Below are 19,282 nucleotides of genomic sequence, written 5' to 3'. Positions count from 1 at the left end.
ATCCTCTATATTGTCTTCTAATGGCCTCCGTGTGGTTGTCTGTCTGGGTACCAGAGCAGGAGAGTAGAATACAGGGAGGGGTGTGGGTGAATAAATTAAGACTACTGCACAGAGACAGACTCCATGTGAACATCTTAATTTCAGCCATTTGTTGTGTCTGCCCCCGGGTTTTGTGTCACGTGGGATCATGGTGGATTTATTTAGTGTGTGTGTTTCTTTGTTGGATGCCATGCCACCGGGCATTCAAGAGCGCTCCTTTCTTTTAGTCCTAGCTTTCTGGTTGGTGTGGTTGACAACCGTTGGCACAGCTCTGTCTCTTTGCTGGTGTTGCTCAGACAACATTTAAACAACGAGGGTGTTGACACGAGAAGCTCTTTGATGTCTTGTGTTAATGGGAGCTTTTACTTAAAGATGTACCATGGGGGTATTTTTAACATCTAAATGTAATACATTTTCCCTGAGGAGACTCTAGCGAAGCAGGAACAAAAGTCCTTAAATTACTTTGACTTCACTTACTGTACTTTCCTGTACAGAGAATCCCAACAGCTTGTTGTGGTAAAAGTGAAAGCAAATCAGACTGCAGCGTGCACAGTACCACTGAAGCTGAATAATAGTTATAATAATTAAATTCCGATTTCACAACACCCGTACAAGAATGTAATCAAAAGATTGATGGACAGGTTCCAAGAATTCGCCCCATCATTTCTCTTCAACGACTCTGGAAGTTTGATTCTTTTCTCGACTGTGAACCACCACCATCCCCCGCAGCTCGTCATCACATCCTGTTTGTCTATCTAAACACACACACTCACTAAACCCATGCGGCGCATTGAATAGGAAGCAGAAATGACATCACAAAGTCCAAGAAGTTCCCACTGTTGTGGTGGTACAGAAACACGCCCCTACCCCCCGGGTCATCTGACTGTAAGTGCTCTCCCAGGAGGGCAGAGTTTAAGGCTAGCAGGTTGGGGTAAGTCCTCTTACAGGGGCGCTGAGTCATCGGGGGGGTCTCCCAAAAAATTAAATGCTCACTCCCACACGTGGTACTAAACACCTTCTCATAGCTGGCAAAACCACATTTCAGCACTTTGCTATCATCTGATAGAACCCAAGCTGGTATGTAACACTGTCTGTCGTCTGTATACACGCTCTGGTTTCAGAGTACTGAGTTTCTCACACTGTACTGGTAGAGTGACTGTGAGCAATGCGATAGCCAGGATAGCAACAGGAATAGACGTCCGTTTGGTCACAACAGACATAAACACACCCTGTGTAAAAGTGGTAATTACAACCTCGCCACTGTGTCCCTGTTTGCTCTCACCAGTCACGGCTGGGTCTCTTGCTCGATTTTCTTTATATTTTCAAAGTCACACTTTCCTTTCCTCTTTCCTTTCTCCAGTATGCCATGTGTTTAATTATTTTGACTGTTTCCCCGGCACTACTCTTTTCATATGTGATATTTTACTTTGCTGGCCCAGCTCTTCCTGCTGCAGCGAGATCAGCCTTGTTTGTTTGTCGGCTGCACAGTTCGTCTCCCCATCGTGTCTTCTGTGGGAAGCGAAAGAGAGTGAGCGAACAAGAGCCCCGTTCACTCCCATTGTGTCAGCCTCCCTGCTGATTTACTCCTTTCCCCTATCAGCCCACCCTCAAGTGTTCCACACTGCTCTGAAACCAGTTGTCACTTCAGAAGTCAGGCGGGTTTGGTGACGATTCTCTCTGGAAAGTCTGAGGAGACAAGCACCACAAAGAGGTTTTTGGTCCAGTTTGCAAGCAAAGACCACCCTCAGCCTTAAATTATATCAAATTAAGGCTTCATATATCAACATGCCTCTTGAGTATCGTGTTTGATGTGGCTTCATGTTGTTTTCATGACAGCTTGACATGAATGTTTTGTCTTCTCTGTCTTTCAGGGTCGAGGAGACCCAAGAGAGATGATTGGCAGCCGAAGCTGAGACATAACACAAGTGTGAATCAATAACTTGGTGGACCTCCAAAAGGTATGCTCGGCATGAGTCCGTTTGTCTTAAAGCATGTCGTGTGCAGCCTTAACTGTTAACGCCAGCCTATCTTCACATAGCAGCAGAGCCTGCTGGAATGAGGATCCCAGCAAGTCGGAAGGGGAGAGCTAGAGAGGCGGTGTTTGTGTATGTGTCATAGAATAGCACCCCTCCTGGAAAGCTCAGTGTCCAGTGAATGAAATATCCCCGACTGGGCTTTAAATAGAGACAGAGAGATCCAGAGTTGGTGGGAGTAAGAAAAGCAGAGAAGAGGAACTGGTGGGAAGCGGGACTGTGTATGACCACAGCTAATTTTAGGAAAACTGGTGGAATAGTACTTTTATGTGTCACTCCCACAGTGACGGAAATCAAATATTCTTGGATCGTGGTCTTGTAACCTTTTTTTACATTTTTAAATTGGTGTAGAGTGAAGTAGTCGCGAGGCTATTGCTGTTTTCCGATGATTCACTTTGATCTCACAATCAATTTAAAAGAGATGACAAAACATTACAATTTAGGATATTTTTATGTGTTACAGCTTCTGAGTGTTTAGACGTTTTTTTAACAGCAGTGGTGAATGCGAATCCATCCCTCTCAGGTTTTTTCAGGGATCTCTTTTGTTGTCTTTTTTTTAATCAAGGTACTTTGAAACACGGACTTCTTTGTATCTTGACACCCTCTGTCTTTTGTGGTGGGTGTGTGTGTGTGTGTGTGTGCGTGTGTGTGTGTGTGTGTGTGTGCGTGTGTGTGTGTGTGTGTGTGTGTGCGGTGTTTCAAAAAGCGGGGAGGGAGTTATATCTCAGCTTCTTTTATGTGTTTTCCCCTCAACCGCTTTCCTTTGTGTGTGTGTGTGTGTGTGTGTGTGTGTGTGCGCGACGGTGTGTGTGTGCGACGGTGTGTGCATGTGGGAAGGTGTGTGGGCGTTTTCATGGCACCGTTCCTACTCTCCACTCCACCTCCCTCCATCCCTTCCCTCCTCTCCATCTTTTCTCCTTAATCTATCCTTCCATCCTGTTCCGACCGTCTGTCGCTGCTGCCCCCCTCTCTCCATCACGCCTGCTGTAATGAGATTAAACCTTAGTGTATCTACTGGGCATGCACATGCACGCACACTTCATACACACACCCGTCTGAGTGCTGCGGCACACACAACACACATACACACAATTATCCACTTAAGAGAGCGCACCATTCTCTCTCGCATGCACTAAATCAGCACAAGCCTGACACGACCATGCAGCTTGCACACTTGGCATTGCCTCCGACGGCGCACACACTCACACAGACACACTTGGCATGTGACCAAGGCCTCTCAGTCTTAGTCTTTCCCTCTGTCTCTTGTTATCAGGAGGCCCATGGTAAGGATTACAGTAACCCCAGGTCGGTCCTTGTAGGTGAGCTCCCCACTGAGCCATCTGGGCCTCGGTAATAATCCTGTTCTGTGCATACTGGCTTACTGGCGCCTCCTACAGGCGGACTGACTCCTAGCAGCCAGCTACAGACAAAGACATCAATCATGATGTGAGACTTCTAGAGAATTTGGGAAATGATCTAGCTAGAACAGAATCAGGAAATTATAGTTCTAATTCCCCTCGCCTCCTACTTACTCCCTCCCTTCTCCGCTCTCTAACTCACACATGTATATGTATATGTACACTAACAAGCTTATTCAAAAGAGAGCCCACTTGCATTTATTGACTTTTCAATGCGTCGCGCTCACTCAGTCTCTCTCTCTCTCTCTCTCTCTCTCTCTCTCTCTCTGTAGCTAGCAGACTTTGGGTTCTTGGTGCTTAGGACAGAGGAGTCGGACAGTACAGATATTCTCAGTGTTGGTGTGAGGCCCTCTCTGTGCTGCAGTGGAGGGCTTCACAGACACAGCTAGTCTGGTGAGTAGGAGCTCTCTTATTTACTTTACTAACACTCAATGACAGACACTGTTGTACGTTTATGATATAAAGTGCATACTGCTGTTATATAATCTTTTAAAGAGACCATACATTCATAGAAATATGTAGCAGTTAAAGTTGAAATCTTCTTAAAAATCAAGCATGCAATTTCAAACACATCCTTCAAAATTCTATATTTAGGTTAGTGAAGTTAAATTTCATTCAAGTCATTCAATTTGTGTACAGCCTATAATTTTGATGAGCGAACTACCCTGGTGTTTGTTGCATAATGACAAGTCTATCATTTGAGCACAAATCCAACACAAAGGCCACAATATTTAAACGATATTGGTGCTTTACAACAGCAACACACAGAGTTATTCAATACGCTTCAGGTCGTTTTTACATTTTTCAAATTAATACAAATTGAATTTCAGCATGTGACTCATTGTGCTTTTTTTCTCTGTGAAAGCATGTGAGTAGCTATATGATTGTATTGCTCTGGTCCACAGGCTGGATGCATCACGCAGTAGAGCAGTTTGGCGGGCGTGGCACACGGGATTCCTTCCCTCTGGACGGACTCAACCGGGGACCATGGGCTCCTGTGGGCGGCCGCGCCTGGCAGCCATCTGCCAGGTCCGTGGCCATGACAACACATACACACACACTTTTACGAACCTCTTCAACTTTAATCATCAGCTATAACAGTTAATTACGTTTTTACAGCTAAACTGAAGGAAAACATTGAATGTACTTTACAAACATAGTGTAAAAACTGCGAAAAAATGTCATCTGATTGTCCTGTGTGCTGTCTCTGTTACTCTTCAGGTGTTCGCCTGGAATGAACCAACACCAGCTCCTTCCCCATCTACCTCCTGGTCCCATGGGTGGACTGAACCATCCCAGTAAATTCTTCAGTAATGGGTAAATTGTGCACAGAATCATCAGTGAATGAACTACATTTAGAAAACAAATTCATCATTATGTTTTCTGCAACCGACCCTGATGAAGCAAGCTTGTGTTGTAGGTTAGATCAGTTTTTTATTTCTTTGTTGTAATATTGTTCATTCCTTTTGTCTTTTTTGACTGTTCAGACCCATGAGAGGAAATGAGAAGCTTGAGCTCCCACAGCCAATGTTACCAGGTTTGCAGAGGGAGCAGCAGAGACCTCCTCCTCATCATCTTCACCCTCCACCTCCCCACAGAGCATGGGAGCAACTTGGTCAGCTGTATGAATCCCATCTCCCTCCTCAAGGACATCCTGTTGTGCCGCTGCCCAATGAGCACTCACTTCGTCTCCATAATGGAGGCTATGCAGGAAGTGGCGGCCCTCCTCCCAACCCCCACCTTCCCCCCAGCAGACCAAACCAACTGCTGAAGGTGAGTGACAATGCCACCGGTGATAAGATGGTGGATTTATGCACCAGTTTTTCTTGGATTTAAAAAAAATGAAGATAAAGATGGCTCCGTTCATAGTTTCTGTGTTGTCTGCTTTAGTTTGGGGGTCCCCAAGAGCAGCTTGTTCCCCGGGGTCCACCACTGCTGGGAGATGAGATGTGGGCTCAGGTGCATCAGGTAGGAGCTCTCTAATTGGCTGTGATCATGTTTCATCATCCATATAGTCATATAGCATTATTCTGGCTGTCATTTCTGCTGCAACCATACAAAGCCTCTGTTACTGAGCTTTGGCTAAATATTTCACCAATGGAATATTTTTTAACTGTCCCTTTTCATCTGTGTGTTTATAGCAGAGGGGCTACCCAGGGAAGATGCTTGGGGGTCAGCTGAAGAGACCAGGTCCGCCACTCGGAGAGCACTCAGTTATCCAGCACACCCCTCCACCATCCATGCACCCATCCTCCCGCCCAGCTGTGGAGGACTGCCCGAGCCCCAGCAAGAGGACTAAGAGTTCGGATCAGGTATTGGAATGGAACAAACTAAATGTGTTCCGCTATACTAAAACCGCCACACTGTATGGGAATTTATAACCTTGATTATACAATTTGTTTGTCAAGCCTTTGAGTGTTAAATATTGTAATGTCCCACGCCCTGTGCAGGTATCCCATCCTGGTCTGCAGCGTTTCCCTGGCCAGTCTTTGCTATCTCAGCACCAGTCATCAGTACACCACCTCCCTCCAAAAGCTGCCTTCTGGAACCCCCTTCATAAAAACAGCACTCCTTGGCAGCCACAGACTTCTGACCGCAAGAACCCACAATCGCAGGAGTTCCAGCTACGAACGGTAAGAAAATATTCCTTCATTACGTATATGGCTCTTGAAGCCAGGGGTCAATATGTTCCTGTTGGCGTTAATCAATGGGAGAACTTTTATTGGATAGAGTGGTATCATAAAGATGTATGGATTCTATTGGCTGTCTGAACCTGACAAAGAGTATTGTTTGCTGGGCTGTGAATAGCACCATGCCCGAAATTTATCACATCCTGTTTCTTTTATATTACTCTAATCTTCCGCTGTTGCTTTCTTGCTCGTTCTGTATTATTTAACAGGAATCCAACAAACAAGGAATGGGTAGCTATGGCCAAAAGTCCTCTCCTGCCTCCTCCGCCCCTTCAAACCTCTCCCCACCACTAAACCCCTCCCCGGGAACCTACAACCAGGGATGTGCTCCTCAGCTCCAGAAAGATGCATTCCAACCTCAGGCTGTAAACCAGCAGTCCCCTCCCTCGTCCTACCCCAGCCCGAGCTCCAAACTAGGGCTAGCTCCACCCTGCCAGGCCATGGAGCCTCGTGGTCCTCACAACCAGAGAGGCCCTCCTTTTAGGATCCAAGGTGGCAGCCAAGCTACCTCTCACACGGCATCAACCCCAACCAGGGGAGACCAACACCTACATGCCCAATCGTCACCAGCAAACCCCCCTGCAACCAGCAACAACATCAACAGCAGCAGTGTGCCTTACAGCCACTTCCAGCCTCATCCAGGGCTGGGGCACAAGGGTCCCCCTCTTCCTCCACCTCCTCCTGCCAGCAGCACCTCAGTACCTCAACATTTGCAAAGTGGGCCCCATGAAGCTTGGAGATATCAGAGCAGGCCCAGCAGTCATTCTGCAGTGAGTATAAGTCAGTTATGAGCTATGGTTATTTGATATGAGGCAGCAGGTGTTTTACTCTGAAATAAACAGGCTTACAATTAGAGGGAATATTAATACATGTATTAATTGAAAAATGTGTGTCTCTTCAGGAGTCGGGCATCTACAGGCCTCCAGGACTGCTACCTCAGCGCCAGCAGAGCCACAATCACATTGTGGATAGTCGTGTTCCTGTTCCTCCCCAGCATCACCATCATGTCAGCCCTCCTCTGCCCCCAACCAACTCCACTCGAACACCTGTTATCACTGCCAATCTTCCCATATCCCAGGTCTCTTGCCCCATCAGTGGCTATAGCAACAGCAGGATATCTAGTGGTGTACCTATGGCTGGTGTGTCCAGGGTGATCACATCACCCCCTGCTGCTTGCTCTGTGAACAATGGCAGCAGTAATAGCAGTTGGCAGAGAGGAAGAGAGCCTGTACCCCAAACCTCCACCCGTGGTATCACTAGTCCCACCTCTCAGCTGGATGCTTTGCTGCAGCCAGGATGTCAGAGAGGCCAAACTGCCTCTACCAACCAGCTTCACCAACAGGGCCTGCCCAGACCACAACAGGAACCCACCAAGTCCCGCCCTATGAAGGGGAAGACGTCATGCTATGCTCAGGCTGAAATGGAGCAACCCCCTGCATTTTCCTCATCTTCTTCTTTGTTCTCCTCACGGCACCAGAGGGTAGGGGACAGTGTGATTACAAGTAGAGTTTCAAATCCTCTTCATGGTTCTTCTATTAAATACCAATCAGCTCCATGCTCCACTGCCAATACGGCACCTCAGCTGTCAAATCCAGCCCTCTCCTCCAGACTGGGTCAGTCAGAATTTGCCTCGACACAGCCGTACGCTCAGCCTCAGATTCGTCCACCAGCTCCGACCTCTGTCCCTCAGTCCATTGAAGAGGCTCTAGACAAGCTTGATGCAGAGCTAGAGGGTCACATGCAAGCTGAGGAAAGGAGAAAAAGGGACAAAGAGGAGCAGGAGAGAAAAATTAGAGAAGAGGAGAGGCGGAAAAAAGAATGGGAGATGAGACAAAAGCGGGACGAGGAGAGGAAAAGGAAGGAGCTGGAGAAGAAGGATGAGGAGAGGAAGAAAAGAGACCTGGATAGACAGGAGGAGGAGAGGAGGAGGAGAGAATGGGAGAGGCAGGAGCAGGAGAGAAAGAGGAGGCAAGAAGAAGAAAGGAGGAGGAGAGAAGCAGAGCGGCTGGAAGAGGAGAGGCAAAGGAGAGAATGGGAGAGGCAGGAAGAGGAGAGGAAAAAGAGAGAATGGGAGAAGAAGGAGCGGGAAAGGAAGAGGAGAGAGTGGGAGAGGCAAGAGGAGGAGAGGAAGAAGAGAGAAGCAGAGAGGCAGGAGATAAAGAAGAGGGAACTGGAGTGGCAGGAAGAAAAGAAGAAAAAACAAGAGTTGGAGAGGAAAGAGCAGGAGAAAAAGAGAATGGAGCAGATGAGGGAGATGGAACTATGCAGTGCAAAAGGCAAAGAGCAGACCGCTATGGAAAATCTGGAGAGACTGCTCTCGTGCAACACTTCCCCAACACCCACACCTCCTCGCCTCTCTTCTGTTACTGCACCTTCTTCAGGTCCATTACCCCCCAGCTCCCAGGCTTCGCCCCCTTACCCCTGGCTAAGCCGTGGTGGCGTACTCCCCTGTCCACCAGGCCAGACCACCACCACCATAACTCCTGTAGAAAGGCTGCGGCCGCCCCCTCTTACACCTCAGACTGAGTATGCCAGAGAAAAGCAGAGGCAGAGGGAGATGTGGAGCAACAATGGCAGAACGACATTCAGCCCCTCATCAACACACAATACCTCAGGGATGAACCAGTCGGTATACCCTAACAAGCCCCCGGCAATGCAAGCCGCACCCAACCTATCCAAAGACTCCAGTGAGAGAGACAGCAGCAAACACTCTCTTCCTTCCTTGGCACTTAGAGAGCCCCCCAAACTGTATCAGGCTTTTCCCAGAGAAAGCCCAACACCACCTTTAGTCTCCACCTCCAGCTCTATGAGGGGAATCCTAAACCAGCAGATGACAGGAAGTGGTTTGGAAAAGGCCAGTAGCTGTGCTGCTGATTCTGCCCAATTTGAGGAAGAGCCCTCCGAGTTGTCCACACTGCTCCCCGATGGTCTGGCTAACATTATGGCTATGTTGGATGAATCTATCAAAAAAGAAGAGGAGCTGTATAACAGTGAAAAGGCTGGGTCCACAGGTCTCCTTGACAACTTTACTCCTTGTGTCCAGCCTATCAAGAGCTACCTGAGTGCCCCAGACCTCATTCCAGCAATGAAGCATCAGCCCAACCAGGAAGACTTTGGATCCAATCCGCACGCTAGTCCTCCCGTGCTCAGTCGCCAAGGCTCTCTGGCATCCCCTTGCAGCCGAACATCATCTCTCAATGAGGAGGATGAGGACTACTTTAAACCTTCTCCAAATGTCCCTCTGAACCCCAAACGGCCAATGGACATGGGAGTGGGGAACACCAATTACCGCCACAGCGACTTGGCCAAACTTTATGGCCTCCCCGAGCAGACTAAAAGTGAGGTTGATGAGGAGGAAGATGACGATGACTCTGAGACACCATCTTGTTCTCCACCACCCCAAAGACCCCACCTCCACCAAACCGGTGTAAACAGCATGTTCAAGTCCCTAGCAACAGTCCTAGAGAGCCAGAAGTATGCCTACCGCGGTGGTCCTTTTGGGAGACCCCCTCCATCAGCTCTGCTTGGGGTCAAATATTCCTCGTCACTGTCACTGGGCCCAGATATCTGCCGCCAGCAGCAAGGCAGTTCTCCAACATCAGATTCAACCAATCCACCATTGAGTCCAGCTTTCCCATCCCTAAAATCCTCCCCTCCTCTTCTGCTAGAAGACAATAAACTGAAAATAGAGGACACTGATGACTGGAGAGATGATGTAGAGACAACAGAAGACAGAATAAGCTCTATCAAAACGGTGAGTATTTCTGCCCTAAAGCCCATGAAGGTGGTCAAAGAGGAGCCGCTGTTGACGACTATCTCTGAGTCTTCTCTGGCAGAACTGGGCAAAAGCTGCGAGGTCATGCTTAGTCGACAGTCACTTAGCACGAACTCCCTTGATAAACCTGATGGCCATGTCAAAGTGAAAGACAGACACAAACATGAGAAAGTAAAGGAACACAGAGAGAAAGATAAGAGGAAGCATGGTCACAGCAGCAGGAAGCACGAAGACAGGAAAGAAAAGAAGAAGCATAGAGAAAAAAGAGAGGAGATGACCTTCTGCTCTTTATCATCGTCGTCGTCGTCGTTGTCGTCGTCGTCGTTGTCGTCGTCGTCGTTGTCGTCGTCGTCTTCTTCCACTCATTCCAGCTCCAGTCACGAGCGGCACAAGGATGGCAAGAGCCACAAGGAAAAGAAAGATCGCAGAATTCTTGGTGACCTCAACCTTCAGAGCAAGGAGGGGTCCGAGAAGAATCGGGGTCATTATGACGCAGAAAAAACGAAACGTAAGGACGCATCCGGAGCCAGCTCCACCAGCGATGGGGAGCATGCCGAATGGACCTCGAGAAGTTCGGAGGAAAGATCTTCCGAGGACAAAAAAGACTCAGAATCTGGCTCTTCGCTGGGTTCAACGGACTTCTTGAAACTGAAAGCGCTGTCGGATGGGCCCCCCAAAGAGCTGAAGATTCGCCTGATCAAAGTGGAGAGCGGGGACAGGGAGACATTCATTGCCTCCGAGGTGGAGGAGAAGAGAATCCCGCTGGAGGACATCACCATTAAGAACACTGCCAGTGAAATCATCAGGTCCTGCAAGTAAGTGCACTGTGGAGGAAGGCTCTTCTAAATGTACTTCAGTCTGCCTATTGTAGGTATATATCAGGGACTCATTCATGAACAGGTTAGAGTAGTGTATTTGTGTTGGGCAAAGGAAAACAACCCATCAGATGTCATGCGCACAGGACTAGTAACAGACACACGGGTTTTGTTTATTTTGTGTTTGCATCTGTCAACATGTTCTGTTTTTTTCCTGTTGTAGGGGGGCCAGAGTGAAAGAGAAGTTCAGAGAATCTTACTTGCTCCCAGCTTTCTCTGTCAAGCCCACCATGACCTCAGATGAAGCCATTCCCAGAGAGAAACTCAACCCTCCTACACCCAGCATCTATGTACGTCCCTATATTTCATACCTACTGTATACACGCTTTCTTAGTCTTTCACTTGGAATAAAACTATCCTTTATAACACACAATAAACACAACAAATAGCCAAAAGCACCAACTGAGGAAATAGGGGAAGGCCCATTACTGTTTAATCAGACAGCACACAAATATATAACACATAACGGACCATAAAGTTATTTTAGATACGATATGCATGTGCTGCCCTCTTGTGGTAATGTGTTGCGCATGAAGACACATTGACTTTCAGTGTATTGATGTCATTTTTCTTCTCTGTAGTTGGAGAGTAAGAGGGATGCCTTCTCCCCTGTGCTGCTGCAGTTTTGTACAGACCCCAAGAATCCTGTTACTGTCATCAGAGGCCTGGCTGGATCTCTGCGACTCAGTACGTTGACACTTGTTGATGCGTTACATTTATTGACATGCAAAACTCATGGTAGGCTCTGCTGATACACCTGTAGTGTCTACCAACTGATAAAAGAAACAAGACAATTCAGGCATTATGTAGGCTGCCTAGATCAGAAAAACATGTGATTCAACAAGCCCTTCAGATTTGATATGCAGTCTCATTAGAATATACGCGCCCATCCGAGTATCTCCAGCCTCAACTTGAGAACTACCTTTGCAAATCATAGCAGATTGGAGTTTTTGTCGGGGGAGGAGGGGCTTAAAGAGACAGGGTGGGAATACAGGTGTATTCAGACAGAAAATATGTAAACAATAATGTGTTTTTAAAAACACTGTTGCCTTTAAGCATCTTGCTACTTAAAATAGTTGTTGACCCTTTTAGATGCAAACAATATACTATGTATCCGCATTAATCTGTTGTAATGTAAATGTGTCATTGTTTTTAGACCTGGGGCTGTTTTCTACAAAGTCACTTGTGGAAGCTAATGCCGAGCAGGCGGTAGAGGTGAGGACTCAGGTACAGCAGCCTGCTGATGAGAACTGGGACCCCAGTGGGACAGCCCAGACGTGGCCCTGTGAGAGCAGTCGCTCACACACCACCATTGCCAAGTATGCCCAATACCAGGCCTCCAGCTTCCAAGAGAGTCTACAGGTAAAATATGTTCTACTATACCTGACACAATTGGCGATATTGTTAGTTCTTCTCCTTCTCTAACAACTTGAGCTTCCATAATTTCTGCATCCATGTACACTGAACATGTTGTTTAATGGTTTTTATATGTGAGGACTTCCATGTTTCTTTATTATATGCTGTGATAAAGCTTATAAACATGTTGGGATTTGTGTCTCCAGGAGGAGAAAGGCAGCGATGACGAGGAGGATGAAGATGAGAAGGAGAAGGAGAAAGAGAAGGAGAAGGAGAAGAAGCCATCAAACAACTCTGATACTCCAAGCAAGGACTGCTCTAAAGAAAGTAGCAGGTAAGGATATTGTGCAAAGTTTACTAATAGTGTTTTGCAATTTGTAGTAATACTTAAACATAATAATGTTTTCCTTTTCCTCAGTGGTGAGCAGAAACAAGTGGGGAAGATAATTAAGTTTGGCACCAACATTGACCTCTCAGATCCCAAGAGGTGAGCAACTTCGACAGACCACTCTTCGACAATAGTGATTTATGTGGCAAAATACGGTGGTCACCACGACTACATATGTTTACACATGCATAATAATGCTACTTTTCATACGTTACTAAAGATAAAAGTTGACGTCTTTGCTTAGGTGGAAGTCCCAGCTTCAGGAGTTGCAGAAGCTGCCGGCATTTATGCGCGTGGCATCCAGTGGAAACATGCTGAGCCACGTTGGACACACCATCCTCGGCATGAACACCGTCCAGCTCTACATGAAAGTTCCAGGGAGCCGAACGCCAGGTAATGTCTTCAACATGTGGAAGAAACCATTAATATGAAACGCCAGTTTCAATTAATTCAGTTTTTCAATTTAAAGTAAAGACCATGAAATACCATTTATATGTGAGAATATTCTTCCCTCAATCAACAGGTCACCAGGAGAACAATAACTTTTGCTCTGTGAACATCAATATTGGCCCTGGAGACTGTGAGTGGTTCTCTGTCCAAGAGAACTACTGGCACGCCATCAGTGACTTCTGTGAAAAGTGAGTAGACAAGGACAAATCTGAGAGGGCAGGCTGACTTTATTATTTTTAGAAATATTGATCGTTTACACCAATATAAAATAGTAGGAGTGCAAATGTTTATTTAAGATGCTTAGCTTAGGGCCAGAATCTTTCCAAAAAGACACTGTGGGGGCAAATAAATGATGTATATGATGGGTGATGCATCCACAGATAGTAGTCAGTTTAGCCAAGCCTACTACAAGCTCATAGACCTCGACTGGTGTGTAAAATTCACCCCCTAGAATGTCATGCTGGGAAGTTTTGGCGATCACTGCACAACACCTTTCTCCAGAGTCCTACATGTGTTTTTCTCTTATGTGCTCAGGCATGGAGTGGACTACCTGACGGGGTCCTGGTGGCCAGTGTTGGAGGACCTCTACAAAGCAAACATCCCAGTGTACCGCTTCATTCAGCGGCCTGGAGATTTGGTGTGGATCAACGCTGGAACCGTTCACTGGGTTCAGGCCGTTGGCTGGTGCAACAACATCGCGTGGAATGTGGGTCCTCTCAATGGTAAGGAGGGCACTAAATACAGATCACGCCAACAATAGTTGGAATATTTAGTAAAACAGAGTTCAACGTTGTTTCACGCAGCCTACCAGTACCAGCTGGCCCTTGAGAGGTTTGAGTGGAACGAAGTGAAGAAGGTGAAGTCCATTGTCCCCATGATTCATGTGTCCTGGAACGCGGCCCGCACTGTCAAGATCACTGACCCGGACACCTTCAAGATGGTCAAGTGAGTACACGTTAACTCTACTTAGTTGCCAGTTTATTAGTTCCACCAATAATAGTATTAGTAATCATAAAGGTTTTAATGTGTTGTACATGTTAGAGATGTGGAAGAAGAAAGTAAGTCAACAGCACTACTTCACAATCAACTTTATAACCTTGATCAAAGTAGTATGTATTGCTGAGTTTGTAGTATTGGATTTCTTTTGAAATAATACGTACACAAAGCTGTATATAAAAATGTGATAACATTTGTTTGTATCCTTTCCTTTCTGCCAGACACTGCCTGCTGCAGTCCATGAAGCACATCCAGATCCTGCGGGACCAACTGGTGGCTGACGGGAAGAAGTTATCTTATCAGAGTCGGGTCAAGGACGAGCCTGCCTATTACTGCAATGAGTGTGACGTGAGTATCCATTAGTCACTCACACATGAAACGCTGTCTCTCTTTATCAGAGTCACTTGCCAGTTTATTGGTGACTCGTAAACAGCGAACAGTATATCAACAACTCACCAACACTCCACTACATAACCGAACGCTCGGCTTACATATTAAAGTCATTTTCTAGCGATAATGGCACACGGTTTGAGTCTGGTGAAAGTGAGGAATCTGGATCAGTGTTATTACCTCGACTGTTTCCTAACCTATTCTCTCCTCTACAGGTGGAGGTGTTCAATTTGTTGTTTGTGACGAGTGAGAGCAACAGCAGGAAGACGTATGTGGTTCACTGTGAGGACTGCGCACGTCAGCGTAGCCCTAACCTGACGAACGTGGTGGTGCTGGAGCAGTACCGCACAGAGGAGCTCATGAACATATACGACTCCTTCAATCTGGTGAGTCCCTCTGTTCCATGCTCCGGGCGGCTTTTGTTCCGGTTTCCTGTTTTTTTCCCCGTCATCTCCATGAATGTTGAGGCTTCTTTCCATTAAAATGTTTATGAATGACTGTGTGTGTGTGTGTCTCACCAGGCCTCCTCCCGGTGACAGAGCTCCCCTCCTGCGTCTCCTCAGCCATAACCAAAACTCCTGCAAGCCAGGACAAAAGACACAGTTTCACTTTGGTTCTCAACTTAACGTTTCATTATTTAAAATCATTTTTGCTACTACTGCTAACACTTGCCGAACAGCCAGTTGAATACGTTTACTCATCATTACTGTTTACAAAAAGAAATACAAAGCCGCCAATACAATACCAGTTTACTCTCAGATGGTGCTTTTAACCAGACACCCACAAGGGGGCAGTTGGTGCTGCCATTGAACAGACTGCAGTGGGTACATGATGGTTTCAATGGTGCGTTTGTGTCAATACCAGAGAACTTGTTCCTGTTGTTGTCGTCTTGAATACTGAGATTTGTACATGCTGTTTGCAATTTTTGTGGGGTGCTGTCTTTTTTAAGAAATAATTTATTGGTTTGTTTTTTCTAAACTAGATCAACCTAGATATATACCACATTGGCCTTGTATTTAGAAAAGAGAGAACATGAAAAATACTAATAATAGAGATATGAACATTTTTCTAGAGCATTAAGAATTTAAAAAAAAAAAATACAAATGTTTGGAATGCTTCAAAACATACGGGTTTTAACGACTTTGGTTGTTTTGGGGGGGATTTCATTTTGTCTTTCAAATTCTTGTATGTGTTGTAAATCTTGTGTTTGTATGAATTATACTTTTAATTTCCTCTGGAGAATAATAAGTTGTCACGCATCAGGTCTTTTTGTTCATTTCTTCCATCTCTGTATGGAGTATCTCTTTAAAAAAGAAAGAAAAAAATCATTGCCATCTGGTGTTTGTGTGTTGTACCTCTGATTGTTTTGTTCCAATATGCAGACTTAGTATTTCCTGGATTATTTTTTTTTGCATTGTACATTTAATTTAAAATGTTTCTTCTATTTATTGGATATCAATGGTCTCCCTTTTTTTAAAAGGGTTGTACAAGTTTTCGATTTTTTATTATTTTTTTTTCCCTCTTTATTTTTTATAGTAAACGATTGCTCTGTAAGAACTGAAATTTGGGGTTGTGTGTCCACGGGAGTGGAGGCTGCTGTTTCTATGGTGCTTGCCTCTCATGACTCCTGCCTTTTTCCTTCTGATATATATTAAATGATATCTTTATCTCGAATATAACACCACATTTCCTGTAGACAATAGGCACACTGCTCACGTAGAGAAGATGACTAATGGAATGCTGTGTTTGTATGCTCATTAAGGAAAAAAACTGTTTCCAAAGTATTTTGAGAAATGGTCATTTTTTTTATTATGTAGGGGCTTTTAGACGAGATTTTAATGATTTTATGATATTATCTGTTGAATATGATAATGGGATAGATGGTGCTAAATGTTCTCTTTGAACAACTTCTTTTTCTCTTCATCTTCTTAAAATGAGAATTCTATTTTTCCTGTTGCAATATTACCTTATCCTTTTTCTTCTCTTTGTGGTCCTTTTATTTATAACTGCACTGTTTAGAGAATTCACACAGACATACTTGCAGACACACACACACACACACACCAAACTGAGCCAGACGTCTTAAACACTTGTGAATTTGTGTGACATTATTAATAATAAAAACTTTTTGATAAATCCAAAAGAGACTGGTAAACATCTGATTTTTTTTTTTCAATAGATTTGCTTGGTGACATTTGATACACCATTGGAAAAGTGGTCAGGAATAGACGTTAGGTCATTTTCTGACTATTCGACTGTAACCTATGACTTTTCAATATAAGATTAGTTTTTTATATTAAGGCTTCTTTATTACTTCCTTTGACACTTTTACCAATTTGACAGACTATTTTATGACATACTACAATATGACTCTTATGACATTCTTCAGTCATAGTAAGGTATGCCATAAAAAAATGTCATAAATTGCTTCGTAGTATCGTGTGCCATAAAACACATAATACAAAAAGTCAGCCTGGTGTACCATTAAAAACAATATAAAAAGTCATATTATAGTAAGTCATTAAGAAATGTCATATATTATGACAAAGAATATAACAAAAGTTATTGTATAGTATGTCATGAAAGAAGTCTATAAATATAAATAATATAAACGGATTGGAGAAAGCCCAGTTTGTGAAGCAGGAGCTTCTACATGAGATCACCCCCTTAAGCTCATATTGGTCAACTACTAGACCTCAAATCTCTTCCTTTGTGCCATATAAAATACAATAACAAAGAATGTATCCATACTTGTAATAAACAGCATCGTATTGTACTTGGTTCCACCAGTCTATGAGTTATGTTTCCCTGATATAGTGAGGAGTTATGGCAAACTATGTTGGACCGTTTTATAATAAATGTATAGTGAACTTAAGTTTATGTGTGTCACTGATCTAACTGGTCAGAAATTGAAGTGGCATGATGTCTTATAATGTATGGAAAGGGTCCACAAACAGGTATTTAAATTTCTTAGATTAAATTATAGGGTTATCTACAGATAATTTGATCACACTCGAAAAGCACCACACAGCATCAAAATTAGACTGAATTCTACTTTGCTTTCATCACACTATAAATCCAGAGCAAAACAAACTCATCTGATAGAGGTTAGGACATAGGGGGGTGCAATATGCATACAATTCTCTATCTTAATATGCAATTGTCTATCACAATAAAAGAAAATAGAAAGGTTTTTCTGAAAATACTTTAAATTGTTTATGGATAAACTAACCAAATAGGAATATCTGGTTTTGGCTAAACCACTAAATTTCAGTCAATACCATCAAAGTACCCCATCGGACACAAGAATTCTGCAAAAATGTAATATTGGCATAAAACATAACTCTTAAACCAGGAGACATTACAAGGACAGCTTACTACGGTATAAAGTATGGCAAAATCTTTGAAAGTTGATGAACTTATTCGTCTCACTGTATTGCCATATTGTCCGCCCCTATAACTCATATCATATTTTCGTTGTCATTCACTGTTCTGACTGCTTCATTAAAAAGTCTGAATAACTTCCAACTTTTAGCTTGACATTAAAAGGCTTAAAACATGAACTTCAAAGTGTCAATTTCTGCGTTTTCTCCATATATTCCAAAAGGAGTAATAATGTGTTCATCTTCCCACCTTCAGCCCCTTTACTCCACTCCTACAATAACAAGTCATATCCCCAAGCTGTGCCAAACATTTGTCACAGCTTGGTCATTTGCGTCCCAAACTTGAAGCTGGCTATTGTTAGCGATGCGTGTGAAGAAATAGAAGGCTGAGGTCCACATAAAAGTTTCCATTTAGACATCAGTATCCAGGGTAAACTAAGGAAGGAGCTTGTAGGGGCGGAACAACTTCACAGATAGAGCAGGAAATAGCAGGCAGCCGTAACAAGAAGGCTCGGGCTTCGGTTTCCTCACTGATAATTATTGAACGAGTCAAACAACACCTTTAAACATCATACACAGAGAGCAGAGCCATAATGTAAACTAGTATCGTAAACTATGTTGCCGAGCACGACACACACAATGTCCTTCTCTCTTCCATACTGCACTGTGAATTGTGTGAGGGAATGTGTCGTGTTGCAGAATCTGTTAATAAAGTGCAGAAAAGTCAGAAACTAGATGTCCTCTTTACATTATGAAACACAAATGTGTGTCTGGATGTACGTAAAAAAAAAAAAAAAAAAGAGGGTGGGGGGGGGTGGGGATGGAAAATGTGTATAACCTGACAATTCCCAGACGGTGTGACAAAGCATTAGCAGGTCACGGTGTCCTCAGGTCAAGTTGGGGGCCACGGGGCCGGAGGAGGGGCCGAGCATTACTGGACAGACTGAAGGAAATCCTGCTTCAAACCACACAGGAAAACCACCTCCGTCCGTCTTCTTGTCCACCGCTCTGCAGTCAGGTGGTGATGAGAGGATGAATGCTCTCCCCTCCGCTAAAGACGAAATACGGTGGTGTCCAATCAACACCGCAACAATGCTGCTCTTGTTGAACTCGATAGGAAAGATTGTGTATTCACTGTTTCATCTGTAATAAAAAAATCCCCATGCTCATGTTCCTGCAGATATACAAATCCTGTTCTTTCAGACAGATGTTTTGTTGCAGAAGCATGAATAAACATAAATGTCTTCATAGTTCCCACATGGAGGGAAAAAGGAGGAGGACCGGCGGACTGGAAGTAAACAAACATTGCAATCTCACAGCAGCGGGAAGAAAGGAATATCAGGATCAGACGACACTAATTATTTAGCTTACGCTCTGATCTTTTATCGTTGCTGATTACCGCCTTCCTCGACATCTTTGTAGTTTTTACTTCATCCTCCTCCTTTTCTAATTCTGTATGCCATATAATCCGAGCTTTTATCTGAAAACA

General features: G+C 44.5%; 1 protein-coding gene across 5 annotated transcripts in view; it reads left to right on the top strand.

Annotated features, from left to right (window-relative positions):
- Positions 1-16,553, top strand: part of kdm6ba (lysine (K)-specific demethylase 6B, a) — an 85,170-nt gene extending 68,617 nt beyond the window's left edge. For 3 of the 5 annotated variants that reach the window (XM_034557592.1, XM_034557594.1, XM_034557591.1), the window contains 22 exons: positions 1,911-1,997; positions 3,763-3,883; positions 4,396-4,519; positions 4,712-4,807; positions 4,978-5,263; positions 5,381-5,458; positions 5,632-5,802; positions 5,941-6,123; positions 6,390-6,950; positions 7,082-10,770; positions 10,994-11,120; positions 11,412-11,517; positions 11,987-12,192; positions 12,393-12,520; positions 12,605-12,673; positions 12,819-12,967; positions 13,098-13,212; positions 13,559-13,746; positions 13,828-13,969; positions 14,242-14,368; positions 14,626-14,796; positions 14,932-16,553. In XM_034557592.1, coding sequence (XP_034413483.1) covers positions 4,401-4,519; positions 4,712-4,807; positions 4,978-5,263; positions 5,381-5,458; positions 5,632-5,802; positions 5,941-6,123; positions 6,390-6,950; positions 7,082-10,770; positions 10,994-11,120; positions 11,412-11,517; positions 11,987-12,192; positions 12,393-12,520; positions 12,605-12,673; positions 12,819-12,967; positions 13,098-13,212; positions 13,559-13,746; positions 13,828-13,969; positions 14,242-14,368; positions 14,626-14,796; positions 14,932-14,946 — 6,726 coding nt within the window. In that variant the 5' untranslated portion in view covers positions 1,911-1,997; positions 3,763-3,883; positions 4,396-4,400 and the 3' untranslated portion in view covers positions 14,947-16,553. Of the gene's footprint in view, positions 1-1,091; positions 1,117-1,910; positions 1,998-3,762; positions 3,884-4,395; positions 4,520-4,711; positions 4,808-4,977; positions 5,264-5,380; positions 5,459-5,631; positions 5,803-5,940; positions 6,124-6,389; positions 6,951-7,081; positions 10,771-10,993; positions 11,121-11,411; positions 11,518-11,986; positions 12,193-12,392; positions 12,521-12,604; positions 12,674-12,818; positions 12,968-13,097; positions 13,213-13,558; positions 13,747-13,827; positions 13,970-14,241; positions 14,369-14,625; positions 14,797-14,931 lie in introns of those variants that run through there. The other 2 variants (XM_034557593.1, XM_034557595.1) reach the window with 2 other exon arrangements.
- Positions 16,554-19,282: the final 2,729 nt, after the last annotated feature.

Source organism: Cyclopterus lumpus, chromosome 18 (genome assembly GCF_009769545.1).
Source record: "Cyclopterus lumpus isolate fCycLum1 chromosome 18, fCycLum1.pri, whole genome shotgun sequence".
Lineage (NCBI taxonomy): Eukaryota > Metazoa > Chordata > Actinopteri > Perciformes > Cyclopteridae > Cyclopterus > Cyclopterus lumpus.
Note: the sequence above shows the minus strand (reverse complement) of the source record. Positions and strands in the feature narration are given on the sequence as shown.